At 39.7% G+C, this 18,265-nt stretch overlaps 1 protein-coding gene across 4 annotated transcripts in view; it reads left to right on the plus strand.

Moving 5' to 3' along the window:
- The window catches only part of RC3H1 (ring finger and CCCH-type domains 1), a 343,910-nt gene that overhangs the window by 132,050 nt on the left and 193,595 nt on the right, over window positions 1-18,265 (plus strand). For all 4 annotated transcript variants that reach the window (XM_030205363.1, XM_030205364.1, XM_030205367.1 and 1 more), the window contains exon 9: window positions 8,331-8,443. In XM_030205363.1, the coding sequence (XP_030061223.1) occupies window positions 8,331-8,443 (113 nt within the window). The remainder of the gene's footprint in view (window positions 1-8,330; window positions 8,444-18,265) is intronic.

Raw genomic sequence — 18,265 nt, forward strand, 5'->3', positions numbered from 1 at the left:
GACGGGTGTGCCTGAGAAGGAGCCTTTTGCACTGCATTTGATCAACCGGAGAAGGCAGGCTTGTGAGGAGAGCAGATTTTGGCAACACGGTCTTAATAGAAACCACAGGAAATGTATACCATAATGAATACCCTCAAACTAATCCTAATAATCTACTCCCTAACACTGATCCACTTAACACTAACCACCCCACTTGCAGAAAACAACATTATACCCATACTACACAATCATCATAGATTGATCAAATACACCACACCTCACCAAACTGTTAACAACCTAAACAAAGGAAGAACACTTATATGCGAACAACCACAACAGAAGGGAAAGAAGGGCCCAAACAAACTCACCTCAACAAAGAAACGACAACTAACAAAAGTCCACTTAACACCAAATACAGAAGACCCATTCCAAACAATCCAAGTGGGCTACGTCAACGCCAGATCTGCTGTAAATAAAACAACACTACTAACAGACTGGATCATGTCAGAAAACCTCGACCTACTCTTCCTCCCTGAAACTTGGATCCATGACCAAAAGGACGCTATAATCCTAGACCTGTGCCCTCCAGGATACAAAATTACACACTGGACCAGAAAAGAGAGGCGGAGGCATAGCACTAATCTATTGGTCCCCCTTTACCAGCGAAACCACTGCCGAGTCCATAACACCTCAACTTGAAATTTCCTCAATCAGAATCCACAACAAAACCCTACGCGATCATGTGAATTGTGTCTTGTTTTACAGACCTCCAGGTAATTGGAACGAAGGCCAGACCAACTTCATGGACTTCATTTCAAATACTTATGCAACCAACTCCAATATACTAGTATTAGGAGACATTAACCTCCACCTAGAAGACCCAAACTCTACCAACGCACGAGAATGCAAGGAATTCCTCCACTCATGGGATCTTAAATGGCCACACATGCAAGCAACCCATGTCAAAGGGCACACACTCGACCTCAGCTCACACAATCTGTCCACAGCCCAGAACCTGATAATAACAGAAATTATATGGACAGAAACCCCATGGACCGACCACTACAAACTAAACCTATCCTTAAAATGGCGGAAAAAGGGTTCACACCGTATACAAGAACACACAACCTACAGCACAAGAGGCCAAATAGACTCTGAAACATTCTGGCAACAGATATACAAAAACAAATGGACAGCACAAACAGACTCTATATACTACCTCTCAGAATGGGATAAAAGATGCAGAAGCATACTGGACGAAATAACACCCTTACGAACAAGAACCTCATGTAGGCATAACTCGATACTGTGGTTCAACGAAGAACTGAAAAAAATAAAAACACAATCTAGGAAACTTGAACGAGCTTGGAAAAAAAAAAGATGAACACACACTCAACGCATGGACACAAATACAAAGAAAATACAAATATGCAATAAGACAGACCAAAAGGTCATACTATAAAACTAAAATAGGGCAAGATGACAAAGACACGAAGACATTGTACCAACTCGTGAACAAACTACTAGACATCATCTTGGTCACCACAACCAATACAGACATCCCATCTGCAGACAACCTTGCTAAATACTTCAATGAAAAAATTGCAAACCTGGTCAAACTTCGCTCTCCTCACCGCAGAAGCAGTCACCCAAGCGATTAATAGGTTCTTCAACTCTCACTGTCAATTGGATAACTGCCCCAGCTACCTAATAAAATCCGCCCCCCACCGCTTCATAGCAGACCTTACATCCCACTTAAACTACATGCTTCAACAAGATCTCTTCCCTAAGGAAAATGGCAACATCCTGCTCACCCCAATACCAAAAGATCCCAAGAAAAAAAATCAAACGAAATCACTAACTACCGCTCAGTAGCATCAATCCCACTGGTGGTCAAACTGATGGAAGGCATGGTAACCAAACAACTTACTGATTATATAAACAAATTCACAGTATTACATGAATCACAATCAGGATTTCGCCCCCTCCATAGCACTGAAACAGTACTAATTACCCTCCTAGCCAAATTCAAGCAGGAAATAGCAACAGGCAAAAGCATACTTCTCCTCCAATTCGACATGTCCAGTGTGTTCGACATAAATACATAAGTAATGCCACACTGGGAAAAGACCAAGGGTCCATCGAGCCCAGCATCCTATCCATGACAGCGGCCAATCCAGGCCAAGGGCACCTGGCAAGCTTCCCAAATGTACAAACATTCTGTACATGTTATTCCTGGAATTGTGGTAAACCATAAAATACTACTAAGACTACTAGATTACTAGACTCCTAAGATTATTAAGACTCCTAGATTACTTCGGGATTGGCGGACACATACTTAGTTGGATCAAGGGTTTCCTAACCACTAGAACATATCGAGTGAAATCAAGCTCAAACATATCACCACCGTGGGAAACAGAATGTGGAGTACCTCAAGGATCACCACTATCACCGATCCTTTTCAACCTAATGATGACCCCACTAGCCAAATCCTTATCCAACCTAGGCCTTAACCCTTTCATCTATGCAGACTATGTCACAATATACATTCCTTACAAACGTGATCTGACAGAAATCACCAACGAAATCAAGCTCAGCTTGAATATCATGGACTCACGGGCAAACGCATTTCAACTAAAACTCAACACAGAAAAACACACTGTCTCATCCTCTCATCCCAATACAATACGAACAAACCTACAAATATAAACACCCCAAATTATATCCTCCCTATCTCAGACAGCCTGAAAATTCTCGGTGTTACAATCGACCATAACCTCACACTAGAGAACCAAGTGAAATCTACAACAAAGTAAACATTCCACTCAATGTGGAAACTCAAAACGCGTAAAACCATTCTTTCCGAAGGAAACATTTCACAACTTGATACAGTCAATGGTACTGAGCCATGTAGATTACTGCAATGGAATTTATGCGGGATGCAAAGAACAAATTATAAAGAAACTTCAGACCGCTCAAAACACGGCAGCCAGGCTTATATTTGGAAAAACGCGATTCGAAAGCGCCAAACCCCTCCGAGAAAAACTGCACTGGCTCCCAATCAAAGAACGTATTGCTTTCAAAATCTGCACCCTGGTTCATAAAATTATCTACGACGAAGCCCCGGGATACATGACAGACCTCATAGACCTACCAACCAGAAACACAACAGGATCAACACGAACATACCTAAATCTCCACTACCCAAGCTGCAAAGGACTCAAATACAAATCAACCTATGCATCCAGCTTTTCCTACATAAGCACACAACTATGGAACGCATTACCAAAAGCCGTGAAAACAACTTCTGATCACCTAAACTTCCGGAAATCATTAAAAACTAACTTGTTCAAAAAGGCATACCCTACCAACCCAACTTAAATGCCTGTACCCTGCAACACAACGAAACCAAAGCTCGTAATGGACATATAATAACTCTTCCTCTCTACGATTCTCGTCCTCTCTACAATTTCCTAATGTGTCTGGACACACGAACCTTATTCTACCACAACATTACTGTATTTGTTCATACCGGAATTGGCGAACGCCTTTACGGTACTATGTTATGTAAGCCACATTGAGCCTGCAAATAGGTAGGAAAATGTGGGATACAAATGTAACAAATAAAATAAATAAATAAAAATAGGGATTTTAGTTCTTTTTTGTAATGTAATTTTTACGTGTATATTATTGATATATATACATGTCTGTTTTCCATATACCTTTTATATTTTTTATTTTGATCGTTTATATTTTTTCATATGTTTTGGGATATGTTTTTAATCATTTTATCATTATATATGATTCATCATATATGGCTATTTATATCATTTGCATTTTTTAATTTTGATATCGATCATATTATTTTCAATAGTTCCTGGCATTTAATGAATTATTTGAAATTTTGTTTTTTATTGATCATTTTATTAAGAAAGCGTTTGTAAAAAATATTTTTTAGAAAAAAGTTTTTTGTTTTTAACATTGATCATATTATTTCTCTTTTAATGTTGTTAATTTATTATTTTCTTTTGACCATTTTTAAACTTTTTGGATAAATGAATTAAATTTAATTCAAAAAGTTCAATTAAGGCATACATATTTTATATATATTTCTTATGATAAGATTAATACATGCTTTTAGATATTTTATAACCATTATCTATACATATGATCACTAATTTTTGGTTTATATACACATACTTCTGAATATAAATAATTGATGACATATTTTTTGTACATATACACATACGTCTGAATATAAATAATCGATTATATATATTATTTCAAATATATTTTATTGTTTTATAGTCATTTTTAATATTTTTCCACATATATACATATACTTCATCATTTATGCTGAGTAACTGACTTAAAAAATTTTTTTTAATTAAAAATTAATAACATTATTTTAAAGATATATATCATATTAGATATGAGCATCAGATTACATGGTACATACTTTTTTATGGACTTTTATTGCGTCTGTTCTTTTCATTCTTTTTGTTTAGAAATATATAATTTTTATTATATATATTTTTTATTATTTATTTTTTATTTTTTTGGTATATAATGCCTTTTTTGGTTTAGTTAATGTTTAAATAACTGAAAATCAAAAACACAGCCTTGCACCAGCTGTGTATAATTTATGTAGTCACGCACACCAGTAACAAACTACCTAGCATCCACTCCTGATGGAGAAAAAAAGCCTCTGTCCAGCCACTCAACCAGCCTGAACATGCAGACTATAAGGTTTGAGCTTGGCTTACCATCATTTGGCTTAGGAAAAAAAAACTCCATCGCTTAACATACCAGCATCAATATCTATCATCCAAAATGCTTTGCAAGGTATATAAATCACAACTTTTGTCCAAACAGTGTGTGTGTCTCAACTTCCTTAGATGAATTATTTGCTAGTTCATTGATGTAATCAATTTCATATACAAAATGTCCGTTTGTTTTCAGCTCCGGTGTACCCTCCAGATAACACTTAGCTTTAAATCCAATCGCTATGGTGCTCTGTTCCTGTCGGTACCACCAGCTGTGCAACCGACGGCAGGGGTTGTATCGTTATCTCCTCATCTCCAATGTACAAATATTTGATCCAGTGTTTACTCTGCTGTACCCTAGGAATATAGCTCAGGCTTTATAAACAGCTAACTCGATTTCACTGCATTAGCCACTGCTATCAGGAAGCCTCTGATATTGTGGTTTTATTCTGAGCCTAATAGGCTCCCATTCTTGGTTGTCTTTTTGAGTGACTCCTATTTCATGGCATGTCTCAGGGCTTTTTTTCTCTTGTGATGACATTTGGATTTTAATGTCTGAATAGGGCATTCTTTGGTACCAGGTCAGTCAATAGCTATCCTATTTAGACCCCATTGGTCTTCCTTCTTTATTCTCAGTGAAGGGTGATTCTTCAATTGCTTCTGGATTTTCCTGGTTGTCACAGATGTAGACTGGGAAGCACAGTGGGGGTGGGGGGGGGGGGGGGGGGGGTTTAAGCTTCTGAGAGCTTTCTTCTTACATTCCCTTTTCTAGATATTCAGCTGTTCCAGGACTTCTATTGCAGTTATTTTCATTATTCAAATCTTTAGTGGGATTTATTAACCACCTTTATGAAGAGATTCATTCAAGGTGGTGAACAGGTATATAGGTTGAATTCTATTATTAATTTTATTTATGTTTCTGAAAATGGTATGTCACCATCACTATAACTTCTTGTAGTTTAACACTATTTGTCCATCATTCTCTTCCTACCTCCTTAGTACTTCCTTATTTTAGCAACTTCAGTATTTTTGAAATTAAGGAGTTTGAGTTGTGTATGTCGCCTCTCCACCTTGAGTTTTATATCAAGCCATATTGTCTGATAGCCAATGGCACTCATTTGGGTTCTTTCCTGGGCACTGAAGACTATCTCCATTTGTAAGTATCTGGTCCATTAGTAGTTATCTCCTCTGGTTCTATCACATATCGGATAAGCAGAACTAAGAGAATTTAAGATCTCTCTACTTCTGAGTCTGTATCCAGCAGACATGGAGAAGTAGCCTAGTGATCAGAATAACAGGCTGAGAATGAGGGAAGTTAAGATTGAAGTCCTACCTCTTTCACAGATCCTTCTGTTAACCTTAGGAAGTGATTTAATTATCCATTGCTTTACTAAAGTGTGCTGTCACATTGGTGTGTGCTTATACTGTTTGTTTGTTTGTTTATTAGGATTTATTTACTGCCTTTTTGAAGGAATTTACTCAAGGCGGTGTACAGTAAAAATAGATCAAACATGAGCAATAGGCAATTACAGGAGTACATGAGGTCAGAAAGATGGTTAAATATTATCTTAGCTAGGGTAGCAGTGGATAAACATGTCCTACTGCAGTATGTGCATCCCTACTCACTCCTTGTGTGAGTGAGACTAAGAAGTTAGTTACTTCTTCCATTAAAGGCCTGGTTGAAGAGCCAAGCTTTCACCTGCTTTCTGAAGTAGAGATAGTCTTGTGTTAAGTGGAGCCTTTCAGGCAGTGCATTCCAGAGTGTGGGGGCTACTCCGGAGAAGGCTCGCTTGCAGGCATCACATTGTATAATGTCTTTTGGAGAGATTGCGGTTAGTGATAGTCCTTGAGAGGACCTTAGTGTCCTTGGCGGTGTGTGGAGGATTATCCTATTTTTCAGGTACTCAGGGCCATTTCCTTTCAGGGCCTTGAGGATCAGACATAGAGTTTTAAATTTAGCCCTGTATTGTACTGGTAGCCAATTAAGTTTTTGCAAAAATGGTGTGATGTGGTCACGTCACTGGCAACTTTCTATGAGTCTTGCTGCTGAATTCTGAATCAACTGGAGCTGGTGCAGGCCCTTTGTAGTCAGACCATTGTCTAGTGCATTGCAGTAATCCAGTCGTGATGTTATCATGGCATGCACAACTGGGATAAGATTTACCTTCTTGATGTAAGGAGAGAGGCAGTGTAGGTGTTGCAAATAGTAGAAACAGTTCTTGAAGGTTGCTTGGATTTGGGGAATCAGAATAAGTGTTGAATCTAACTGTATTCCAAGGTTCCTGACTTGTGATTTGAGGGGGAGTTTGTACTTCCCAAAAGGGATTTTGATGTCAGGTATGTATCCATTTGTGTTAGGGACCCAGAGAAGCTCAGTTTTACATGGGTTCAGGCAAAGTTTGTTGTGTTTAGCCCATTCTTGAATTGATGTTAGGCACTCAAGGTTGTAGGTACGTCAGGTTCAATGGGTATGAGAAGTTGCACATCATCCGCATAGATGTAGAACTGAGTGTCCATTGACCAAATCAGCTCAGCTGGTGTCTTGAGGTAGATATTGAATTATGGGTGACAGTATTGATCCTTGTGGTATCCCGCAGGTTAGTGTCCATGGTGGTGATGAGTTGCTGCCAAACATTATGGATTGTTGCCTGTCTGATTAGATAGGATCTGAACCAGGCTCGTACTGTTCCATTGATACCTGTTTCTGTCAGTCATACTAGCACTATCGTGATCCACAGTGTCAAAAGCTGCTGAGGAATCTAACAGTACTAACATCAAAGCAAATCCCTTGTCTCGGTTTCTGTGAAGATCATCTAGTAGGGATACAAGGACCATTTCTGTTCCATAACCGGGTGTGAACCCAGATTGACATGGATCTAGCCAGTTTCTCTCTGCTAGCCAATCATTAAGTTGAACACAGCTTGTTCTATGAGTTTCCCTAGAAATGGGATATTGGATACTGGCCTGTAACTTTCAAGTTTGTCCTGGTCAAAGTTGTTTTTCTTTAGCAAAGGGCGAACTACTGCCCTTTTTAATGTTGTAATAGTTGCCCATTAGAAAAACAGGTGTTCACAATTTTTGTGGCGCCTTTTGTGAGGCCCATACTTGCCTGCTGCACGATCTTTGATGGGCAAGGGTTGAAGGTCTCTTAGGATTTTGTCAAGGCTCTCCTCTGTCATTGGGTTAAAAGTGTCCCATCTGTCTTTGTGAGGAGAGGGCTTGTTTGTGCACCCCTGGTTAACTGGGGGGGGATAGTCTGTAAATCCTGGTGGAGACTTTTAATTTTATTGGCAAAGTATGCATCAAAATCATGTGTGTTATTAGTAAATTGGTCCCATTTTATGCAGTTGGATCTGTTATAAATAGCACACATTGGTACATGGTAGTGCCTTGTAATATATCTAATCCGTAGATTGTAAGCACTTTGGGGACACAGAAATACCTACTGTAGCTGAAAAGGAGTGAAGTAAATCTAAATTTATAAAATATGAACACCAGCTCCCCTCTTCTTTCCCATCTTTCCAATGTCTTTGATTAGACGTCCATAGCCAGATACAACTTTTATCCTTTCTTGCTTTCTTACAGCCCCCTCAGCACAGTAAATATAAGACGTACATGTGCCGAGACATGAAACAAAGAGGAGGTTGTCCCCGTGGAGCCAGCTGCACCTTTGCACACTCACAAGAGGAGTTAGAAAAGTAAGTATCAATGTATATGAGGAAATTGATAAAGGGCTGGAAGTGGGAAAGAGAGTTTTATTCTTTTATTAGTATGTTTGGTTATGCTTAATGTAGGTCTGCTGTATGAGGTCCTTATTGTACTATATGACAGTTCACTGTTATGTTTCAACGGTTTTTATTGATGATAATAAACATTGTGAACATAATCAAAAAAAAATTCAAACTCTTCGTAAACATAAGAACAAGTCACATTTGCATATTTACATCGTAACAGCATCATCAATGTTTTTTAACATCGTTTTCTCCCCCTCCCCCCCCCCCCCGGGCTTATATTTCAACGTTTGTTTATTATTGATGACACTTCAAACAAAAATCCCCTTCCCTTTCTGCATATACAAAGATATATTACAGTTCCAGTACACAGGTGTATCTATATGCTCTTAACAGTCTTCAAAAAAAAAAAAAAAAATTTTTTTGTACTGCAACTATTTGTTAACCACATAGTATTGAACATACATTAAAATAATACAACTTTTAGCTCGTGTCATGTGTTCAATCTCTAAAGTATTCCTTTTATCTTTGATTACTATTTTTCATGGTGTTGGTATGAGCACTGTCTATTACATTTATAAACCATTGCAAATCCCACGTCTACTGATTGTTTCCCTGCTTATAACGATCCCAGCCTGTTAAGCACTGCGCTCCTAGCCTTATGGGAGATACATTGTAAGTAACTTGACCATATCTTAACAAATATTTTCCTTTTCTTCGGAACGTTATATGCCTCTCTAGCTTCCCATAGCATTAACTCATGTAGTCTACTTCTCCAGTACCAATAGGATGGAGGTTCAGCCTGCAACCAGTGTTTAAGTATACATTTTTTTCCCACTGCATAGGCCTTACATAAAAATAGCTCTTGATCTTTATCAGAAATCCCATACGCATTTCTTTTGTTCAAAAGCACTCCCCTCCATGAGGGTAACAATCTATGTCCCAGGAGTTTTTCAAAATATGTCTGTAACAATTTCCAAAAGTGTTGTATTCTAGCGCATCGCCAAAATGCATGGAAAAAAGTATTGTTGTTTTCATGACATTTTGGGCATTGTACATCTGTTGTCCATCCTGCTTTTACTGCTTGTGATTGCGATATATATCCCCTGTGAATTACCCTGTATTGACTCTCTTGTAGATCCGCCCCACCTACTTGCCCCGGGATTTCTTTTATCAATTTTACAAAATCTATACCTGTCAACTCATATCCTAGGTCTTTGCTCCATAATTTTTCAAGTGACTCATATTTACGGGGGGGGGGGGGGGGGCTCAGACTCACCCATGCTTTGTGCAAACCTGATACAGACACCTGCCCTCGCTCGTCCCCTTTCAAAAAATCCCGGATCTTGGATCCCAGTCTTGTACCCAAAGCAGTTTGATCCATGCTAAACCAGTAGTGATGTAATTGCCTATAATTATAATGATCTTTAGTGTTTAGTGATAATCTCTGCCTCATGTCATTGAAGCTATATAGAACTCCCTCTTCATTTACTAAGTGTTCTAATAAGGTGATGCCCTGTGTCGACCAGTTCTCGAATAGCCCCTTTTCCAACCCAGGTGGGAAATCTCCATTCCCACACAGTGGGAGTTGATCGCTAACATTGGGATTATATTGCCAAGATTGCATTACTACTCTCCATATCTTCCTCAAAGGCTGAAGCATTATACTGCTTCTGGCCCATCCCGGTAAGCTTTTTGTTTTTGCATGTAACAAGAAATTCAAATGCCAGGGCCTAAATAGTGCCCGTTCCCATCTCAATGGTGTATACTGAGTAGTATTGCAGAGCCAGTCTCTGAGATGTCTCGTAAGGCATGCCTGGTTGTACCTTTTAATACAGGGTAATCCCAATCCCCCCCGTGCCCACCCGTCAGTCAAGTGATCAAATCGCACCTTGGGTTTCTTCCCTCCCCATAAAAATCCCCGACAAATCTTATTCAACTGTCGTGAATCCTTACTATTTATGTATATAGGTAGCACTTGCAACAAATAAAGCCATCTGGGGAATATAATCATTTTAAATAGATTTATTCGGCCCATTAATGATATCGGTAAGAGATTCCATCGTTCCATAGACTGTCTAGTATCTTGTAAATGTTTTACCACATTAATTGTATAAATTTTCGTGGTATCCATTGTTAAGCGTATCCCTAAGTATCTAAAAGATTCCTCTGCCCATCTCAATGGTAAATGTCTCAACCTTTCTCTGATTTGGTCTCCCTCTCTCTGCAAAACTTCAGATTTATCGAGGTTGAGTTTAAAACCAGAGAAATCGCCATACTCTGCCATACACTCTAAGAGAGCCGGCAGCGATGTCTCCGGCTGAATTACGTGGGCTAGCAAATCATCTGCAAAGGCTGCTATTTTGAAAGTTTCTGATCCCACCTGAATGCCATGTATATTCGGTGTTCTCTGTATATCCCTTATCAATGGGTCCAGAGTAAGAAAAACAACAGGGGCGACAATGGGCATCCCTGAAGTGTCCCCCGATTTATGGGAAACGGTGAGGACACAATACCGTTGACCCCTACCTGAGCTTGTGGCGAATAATATAAAGCTTGAATCGCTTCTTGAAAAAACCCCTTTATACCATAGGCGTCTAAAGTTCCAAATAAAAATCCCCATACCACTCTATCGAACGCCTTTTCGGCGTCGAAACTGACTAGTACCGATGATATACCCTGCTTGGATGTTTCCTCCAATGTTGTCAAAATCTTCCTCATGTTTTTGGTAATGGTTCTACCCTGCACAAATCCTACCTGAGATTCCTCAATTAGATCTGGCAATATTCGAGATAGGCGATTTGCCAAGACTTTAGCCAATAATTTAGCTTCATAATTAAGCAGTGATATGGGCCTATAAGATTCAGGTTTCTGGGTATCTCTCCCTGGCTTTGGAATTACTATAATTTGTGCTGTTCTCAAAGAGGAGGGCATTTGTTTCTCCTGTACTATGGCATTAAACATTGATGTAAGTGGTGTTACTATGTCGTCTTTTAGTAGTTTGTAAAATTCTCCTCTGTATCCATCCGGGCCCGGGGCTTTACCCAGCGGTCCCTGCTGTATAGCCCATGAGACTTCTTCTACTTCTATGGGGGCATTTAGCATAGTTAAACCTGATACTTCTATTTGTGGTAGAACCTGTCCCGCAAAATAGATCTCACTGTCTACTGCTGGTGGGTCTGGAATGGCATATAGATTCTTATAGTATTCTTGCATAATTTTATTGATTTGAAAATCCTCGTTTTCTAATATTCCATTAACTGATTTCAATGCTTTTATCTTATAAGGACCCTGCTGAGACTTTGTCAGTTTGGCTAACATTCTCCCACTTTTATTGGCATATTTATATAATTGATATCTATAGTAAGCATAATTTTTTTTTGCTCTGCAATGTAGCCTCTCGTTCAGTGTTTGTTGCAATTCCAAAAGTTGGGCTTTTAGTGTTATATTATGATGCCGCCCATATTCATGCCTAACCCTTGTTATTTCTTTTTCTAGCCGAAGCTGTTCCTTCTCCCATATTTTTTTTTGTTGGCTCGTGTATGCAATTGTCTCCCCTCTAAGTACGGCCTTGGCCGTATCCCAATAAAGTATTGGAGTCGTCTGGTGTGCCTGATTAGCGTCTAGAAATTGCTTATATTTTTTTAGTATGAACTCTTTAAAGTTCTGGTCTTTATATAATCGAGGAGGGAATTTCCATTGAAACAAACCAGGTCTTCTTTCTAATGCTTCCCACATTACTGTTACCATAGCATGATCTGATATTTTAATAGGGCCTATGTCCGCTGCATGAATTTGTGTAAAAAGGGGTCGAGAAATAAATATATAATCTATTCTTGACATGGTGCCATGCGCCCGAGACAAGTGCGTATAGTCCCGCTCCGATGGATGTAGTGTTCTCCACACATCCACCAGGTCAAAGACCTCACTTAACATTTCTATTCCTCTGGATTCCCCTCCCGACCCCTTCCTTCCCCCTTGCGACCTATCCAATGTGGCATCTCCCACCGCATTAAAGTCCCCTCCCACCAGCAGGGGAATTCCCTCAAAGCTTATTAGATGTCGTAGAAGTTGTTTATAAAATCCCTTAGCATATGTATTTGGAGCATAGACATTACATAAAACCACTGGTTGATGTTCTACTGTTAAATGCGCCAACACAAACCTGCCTTCCTTATCGGCAATAATTTTGTGGGTCTCAACCTGTATCCCTTTCTTAATCAATATTATCACCCCCGCTTTTTTGGCCTGTGCCGGGGATTCGTAGTAGGTACCTACCCACCAGCGACGTAATTTCTCATGTTCTTTGGCATTTAAATGTGTCTCTTGCAACAATGCAATTGTAACTTTCTGCTTATAAAGTTCCTGTAGAATTTTCTGTCTTTTTATCGGTGAAGATATCCCTCCCACATTCCAAGACACTACTTTAAATGTCATCCCGCGTGTTCTTTGTGGCTAAAGTCCCTGATTCTAATAGTTCATTGTGTGGATGGAAGGGGCATCCCAGCCTATACCCCCGCCACCAATAACTATACAGTAGATTTCTTAAACATGCTTTGTCTGACATGACATTTCCTTTGTTCTGTGCTTCCACAACCATGAAACATAAATTCCTCTTTATCCCTCCCTCTACCCTCCCCACACCCCAAGCCCCCTCCATATCTTACAGCACCTGTGTGCTTCACTTCCGTGCGCCGGATCTGGGATCCCACCCAATCCATTGAATTATATCATTAAATGTTTGTCGTCCCCCTTGTATCTTTACAAATGGAACCATTAACTGTTTAATTACCAATCTATCCCAACAAGAACAAATTATCATAACTCATCTGTCCAATTCTTCTTCTTCACCTCCTTCCATTCAGGCTCTTTTTATTCCTTCTAGGTCTTTGTTCAGGTGTTTCCAGGATTATTTAGTCTGTCTGCTTCCAACCTGTCTGCAAATGCTTGGGCTGCTTCCACTGTGTCACAATACTTTACTGCGCCGTTGTGTTGAATTCTCAATTTAGCTGGATATAATAAGCTAAAACGGATCTTCATCATATGTAGTCTCCCACAAACTGGCGAATACTGTTTACGTTGAAACGAAACTTTGGTAGAGTAATCTTGAAAACACAGTATCTTGTGGCCGTCTATTTCCAGTGCCTTCCCTTGCCGAAGAGCTGCTAGCACATCCATTTTATGCTGATAATGGAGTAATCGTAAAATGACCACTCTAGGCCTTGCATTTGCTTCCTTTCGCGGGCCCAGGCGATGAGCCCGCTCGATCTGAAGTGGTCCGTTCTTAGCTGGTTGAGGCAGATTCTTGATAAGCCACGGCTCTAAGAAGCCCCGCAGTTCTGTATCGGTTATCGATTCCGGTATTCCTACTAAGCGAAGATTGTTCCTACGAGAACGATTCTCCAAATCATCCACTTTTTCTTCCAAGTTTGAAATCTTTTTTTGGAGGTGTTCAATTGACTTAGACATATCCTGCGAAGAGTCTTCCACGACCCCCAACCTCTGTTGAACCTCCTGAATTTCCGTGGTAAAAGTGGTGATTCTTTGATCCATTCTTTCAAGTTTATCTATAATTTGTTGGAGCTTATGGTTCATGGTGTCCTCCACAGCAGCTTTAACTTCTGTTACAATTTCTGACGCCCAAGCAGAGCTGATCGACGGTGATGACTGAAAGCTCTTATCTGCCATCTTTGTTCCTCCGTTCTTGTTTTTTTCTATCTCTTTCTTGGTGCTTCTGGTCGCCATGTAATAGTTCTAGGGTAACCTGTATACGTGTTTTCTTTCCAGGAGTGTATAGGTCTACCCTGCCTTTACAGTCTCAATAAAGTTATATTCTTTTTTATTGGTAATTTGTCTGGTCTGGTCAGCGTGAGCAACTGAGTACAGCTCTTTTCTTACCGCTAGCCTCTTCCTCCGCGGATCAGCTTGAGGAGCACATGTGGGAGCCAAACGTTTGGCCTAATCCCCCTCTCTGCCGCTCCCCTCGTGCGCACTTCGCTATTTGTCTTGGCTTCCGTCTCTCTCTCCCATGCGTCTCATTGCTTGCTCGCCCCTTTAGTTGCCCCTCTGATTTGCCGCTCCGGTATTTGCTCGCTATAGCGAGTGTGGGTATTTTACCGTCACTTCAGCCTCCTTACACAGCTCTTTTTACTTCTGGCATATGTCTTCCGGCTGTTACCAATCGCGATTCCACGCGGGCACGAGCAGGCAAGCGTTTATCGAAATTTTTCTCCTCATTCGAACCGGGTGCAACTTACGATATTCTGAAGCATACAGTAAGTATTCCGCTTCCTGTTGCTCTCTCTTCTCACATAATTTGGGGGCCGATAATACTATTTCTGGTGGGATCCCAGTCTTCTTCTTCAGGAGCTCAGCTCGCGACGGCCATCTTGACCGGCAGCTCCACTGGAAGTCCGACAGTTCACTGTTAATAGTTGTATCAAGTATCATTTTATTTTTGATATACCACAAAATCATATAAAATACATCTAAGCAGTTAAAAAAATCTAAGAAAATAAAGGGGGATGGAGAGTTATGCAATAACAATTAAAATAAAGACTGGGATTTGAACAAAAAGGATAAAAACATGGGGGGTTTGCAAGAAGGGAGAAAATGTAATTACAATGCAATAAGAAACATATAAAAATATGTGGAAAAGGAAAAACATATGGATAAGAAGACATTTGTGGCAGTGTGACTGAAGCTGACTGAGACGAAATGGTGAAGATGAAGAGAAAGCTATACTAATAGGAGAGCCTAACAAACAGATAACAATTATACAGCTGAAGGACTAGGCTTGCAATAAAGCTTGTTTGAAAAGATGAGTTTTCAGAATACCCTTAAATCTCCGATAAGAGAGTTCTGCCTTAAGAAAAGTTGAAACTGAGTTCCAAAGGGATGGTGCAACAGTGCTGAAACCGGAGTGATGAATGGTTTCAAGCCAGATACAGCAATGAGTAGGCACAGTGAGACGATGTTGAGTAGAAGATCTAAGGGTACGAAAGGGAATATGTGGAATGAAAAGACTAAAAACAAAAGATGGTATACCACTGTATAACCTGATGTGTAATGATTAAATATTTATAAATGATGCGAGAAGAAACTGGCAGCCGATGTTCAGAAATCAACAGAGGGGTGGTATGCACTGCCTGTAAAAATAATAATAATAATTTTCAGCACCCCAATCATTTTGAAAAGTTGGCTCCTATGCTAATAGCAGAGATACCCTTTCAGATTTTGGTACTCTATAAATCAGGCGGGTGGCAGTATTCTGTACCATCTGAAGTTTGGACAACAATGATTTTTTATAGCCAATGTATGATAATCTAGATTGATAAGTTCCAGAGATTGTACTAGCAAATAAGCTTCTAAAGAAAAACAATTTCTTACCCATTGTAGCTTCCATAGCATTCTAAAAGCTTTAGAAGCCACCATGGATACCTGAATTTTCAAAGTATTCTTCAAATTGTAAGTCACATTATTCAGTGTAAAGCTGATTTCTGTGACAAGTGTAAATGGACTACTAACTATGAAAATTTTGTCCTGTCCTTATTCAATTTAAGTTTGAAAAATACAGCCTAAGATTCCATTGTATCTAAACTACATTTTATATTAATTAGAATCTCCATAGTAGAATTTTGAAATGGACTATAGATGGTAACTGTCACATAATACCTGAGCGCTACCCCTAGCACCCACCTGGGGTTAACCCTGTGGCCACCTGCAAGGTCATATCCAGCACTACCCAGGCCTGCCTGCACCTGTGCACATGTGCCTACACTTGCTTACCCTCCACCCACCACTGGGTCCTGCTTGCCTCTAGGCGAGTCTCCCACCTGCAAATTATTCCCCTATGGTTTCTAGGGACACTGGGAACCGCAATCCTGGTTCCTAGAAAACACAGACCGAGAACACAAATTGCCAGGATTCTTAGTCCAGGACAACAGAGCTAACAAACTAATAGGTTTATTATTTAAAAAAAAAAGAACAGTGAATGGTAAAAGTTTTAAAATAGCAAACAGGAACAGGTAAAATAAAGATTTAATGTTAAATCTAACTGAACGCGTTACTACCTAAATAGTACCTGGGGAGGTCAGGAAAAGAAACTGCTCATAGTAATTGAACTGGGCTTCAGCGCAGAGGTCTGCTTCCTCCATATTCCCAACTGGGACTGGGGAGTTCCAGCACATTCTGGACTAGGTCTTTGGCTTCAGGGTCTATCAGAGCATTATCAGTGAGGATGTTTGTCCAATGAATGACACTGCAGGTTACTTTTCTTCTCAGGGGTTTTCCTCTTTTCTTTGGGGAAGGTAAGCTACAATGAAAACATACCTCTGCTACAGCTATAATGCAGAGGTCATACATCACCTGCTGGTCAATCGAAGGAAGTACACTGAAGGGAAGAAAAATGTCATAGGACAGAATTACAAATCACAAAGCATGGAAGTCCCCAGTTTTGCCTCAGTAACGTCATCAGCATATATGAAAGGATGTAGTCCAAGAGAAGCCAGATTTCTTTCCAGTGGAACCATAATGATGATAAAACTGGGGAGACAGGTGACCGCTGTGATACACCACATTTTGTTCTCCATTCAGGTGACAGAGAACCAGACATCCTCACTCTATAGGATCTACAGCCCAGAAAGCCCTGAAAACATTTATGAGTGTGGTAGCCGTGTTAGTCCACTCTTAAGGTTATCAATAGAAATCAAACAAAATAAAACATGGAAAAGAAAATAAGATGACACCTTTTTTATTGGACATAACTTAATACATTTCGTGATTAGCTTTCGAAGGTTGCCCTTCTTCGTCAGATCGGAAATTGAATCATTCAGTGTAAAAAATGTAACGAAGGATGCTATATTGGAGAAACAGGCCAGATGCTTAAGACAAGATTCAATTTCCGATCTGACGAAGAAGGGCAACCTTCGAAAGCTAATCAAGAAATGTATTAAGTTATGTCCAATAAAAAAGGTATCATCTTATTTTCTTTTCCATGTTTTATTTTGTTTGATTTCTATTGATGAACTTTTCCTGTAATTCCAGCATAGTCAAAAAGGTGCAGTAAAATATTGTGATCCACTATTCAAAAGGCACTTGACATATCGAACTGCAAAATGAGTATCTTATCACCCAAGCTAACTAATCTCCTCAGTTCTGAAACAAGAGTAGCTAAAACTGTCTCAATACTGTACTTAGGTCTAAAATCAGATTGTGATTCATGGAGTATGTTATAATCATCTTAAGAACGTATTAATTGTTGAGTGATCAGACCCTCCATTACCTTATATAAAAGGGGAATGGGGGCGACTGGTCAATAATTAGATAGCTCATTTCGCTTCAAATTTGGATTCTTGGGTATTGGTGTTAGTAGTATTGCCTCCTGCTCATCAGGATAAAGAACTTGAGCCAACATGAAATTCAGGTAATGTGTTGAATAGCCAACAAATTCTAGTGGGGCAGCTCAAAGCAATTGCTAGGGCAAATATCCAGCAGACAAGATGAAACAGTATTTCTGCACAACCACCTCTAACTCTTGCTCTAGCAATGACCTGGATGTCTTCAGTTTTGGCAGCCACGTCTATAGCTCTGGCTACTGTGGTTACATATATAATATCTCTTGATGCATTTGCTTATGTGCATGCCTGTTTCAGTAGACTGCCTTAGCTGGTTCTGCCTCATCTTCCTCACAACTATTTAGTATGGTTTCACCGGTCGCTTATATGGCTCAGGCTATACAAGCCACCTACTTTGTACGATTCTACAATCTAGCTCTTTTGTGCAGCTAAC

The sequence above is a fragment of the Microcaecilia unicolor genome, chromosome 6, assembly GCF_901765095.1.
Source record: "Microcaecilia unicolor chromosome 6, aMicUni1.1, whole genome shotgun sequence".
In the NCBI taxonomy this organism is placed as follows: Eukaryota; Metazoa; Chordata; class Amphibia; order Gymnophiona; family Siphonopidae; genus Microcaecilia; species Microcaecilia unicolor.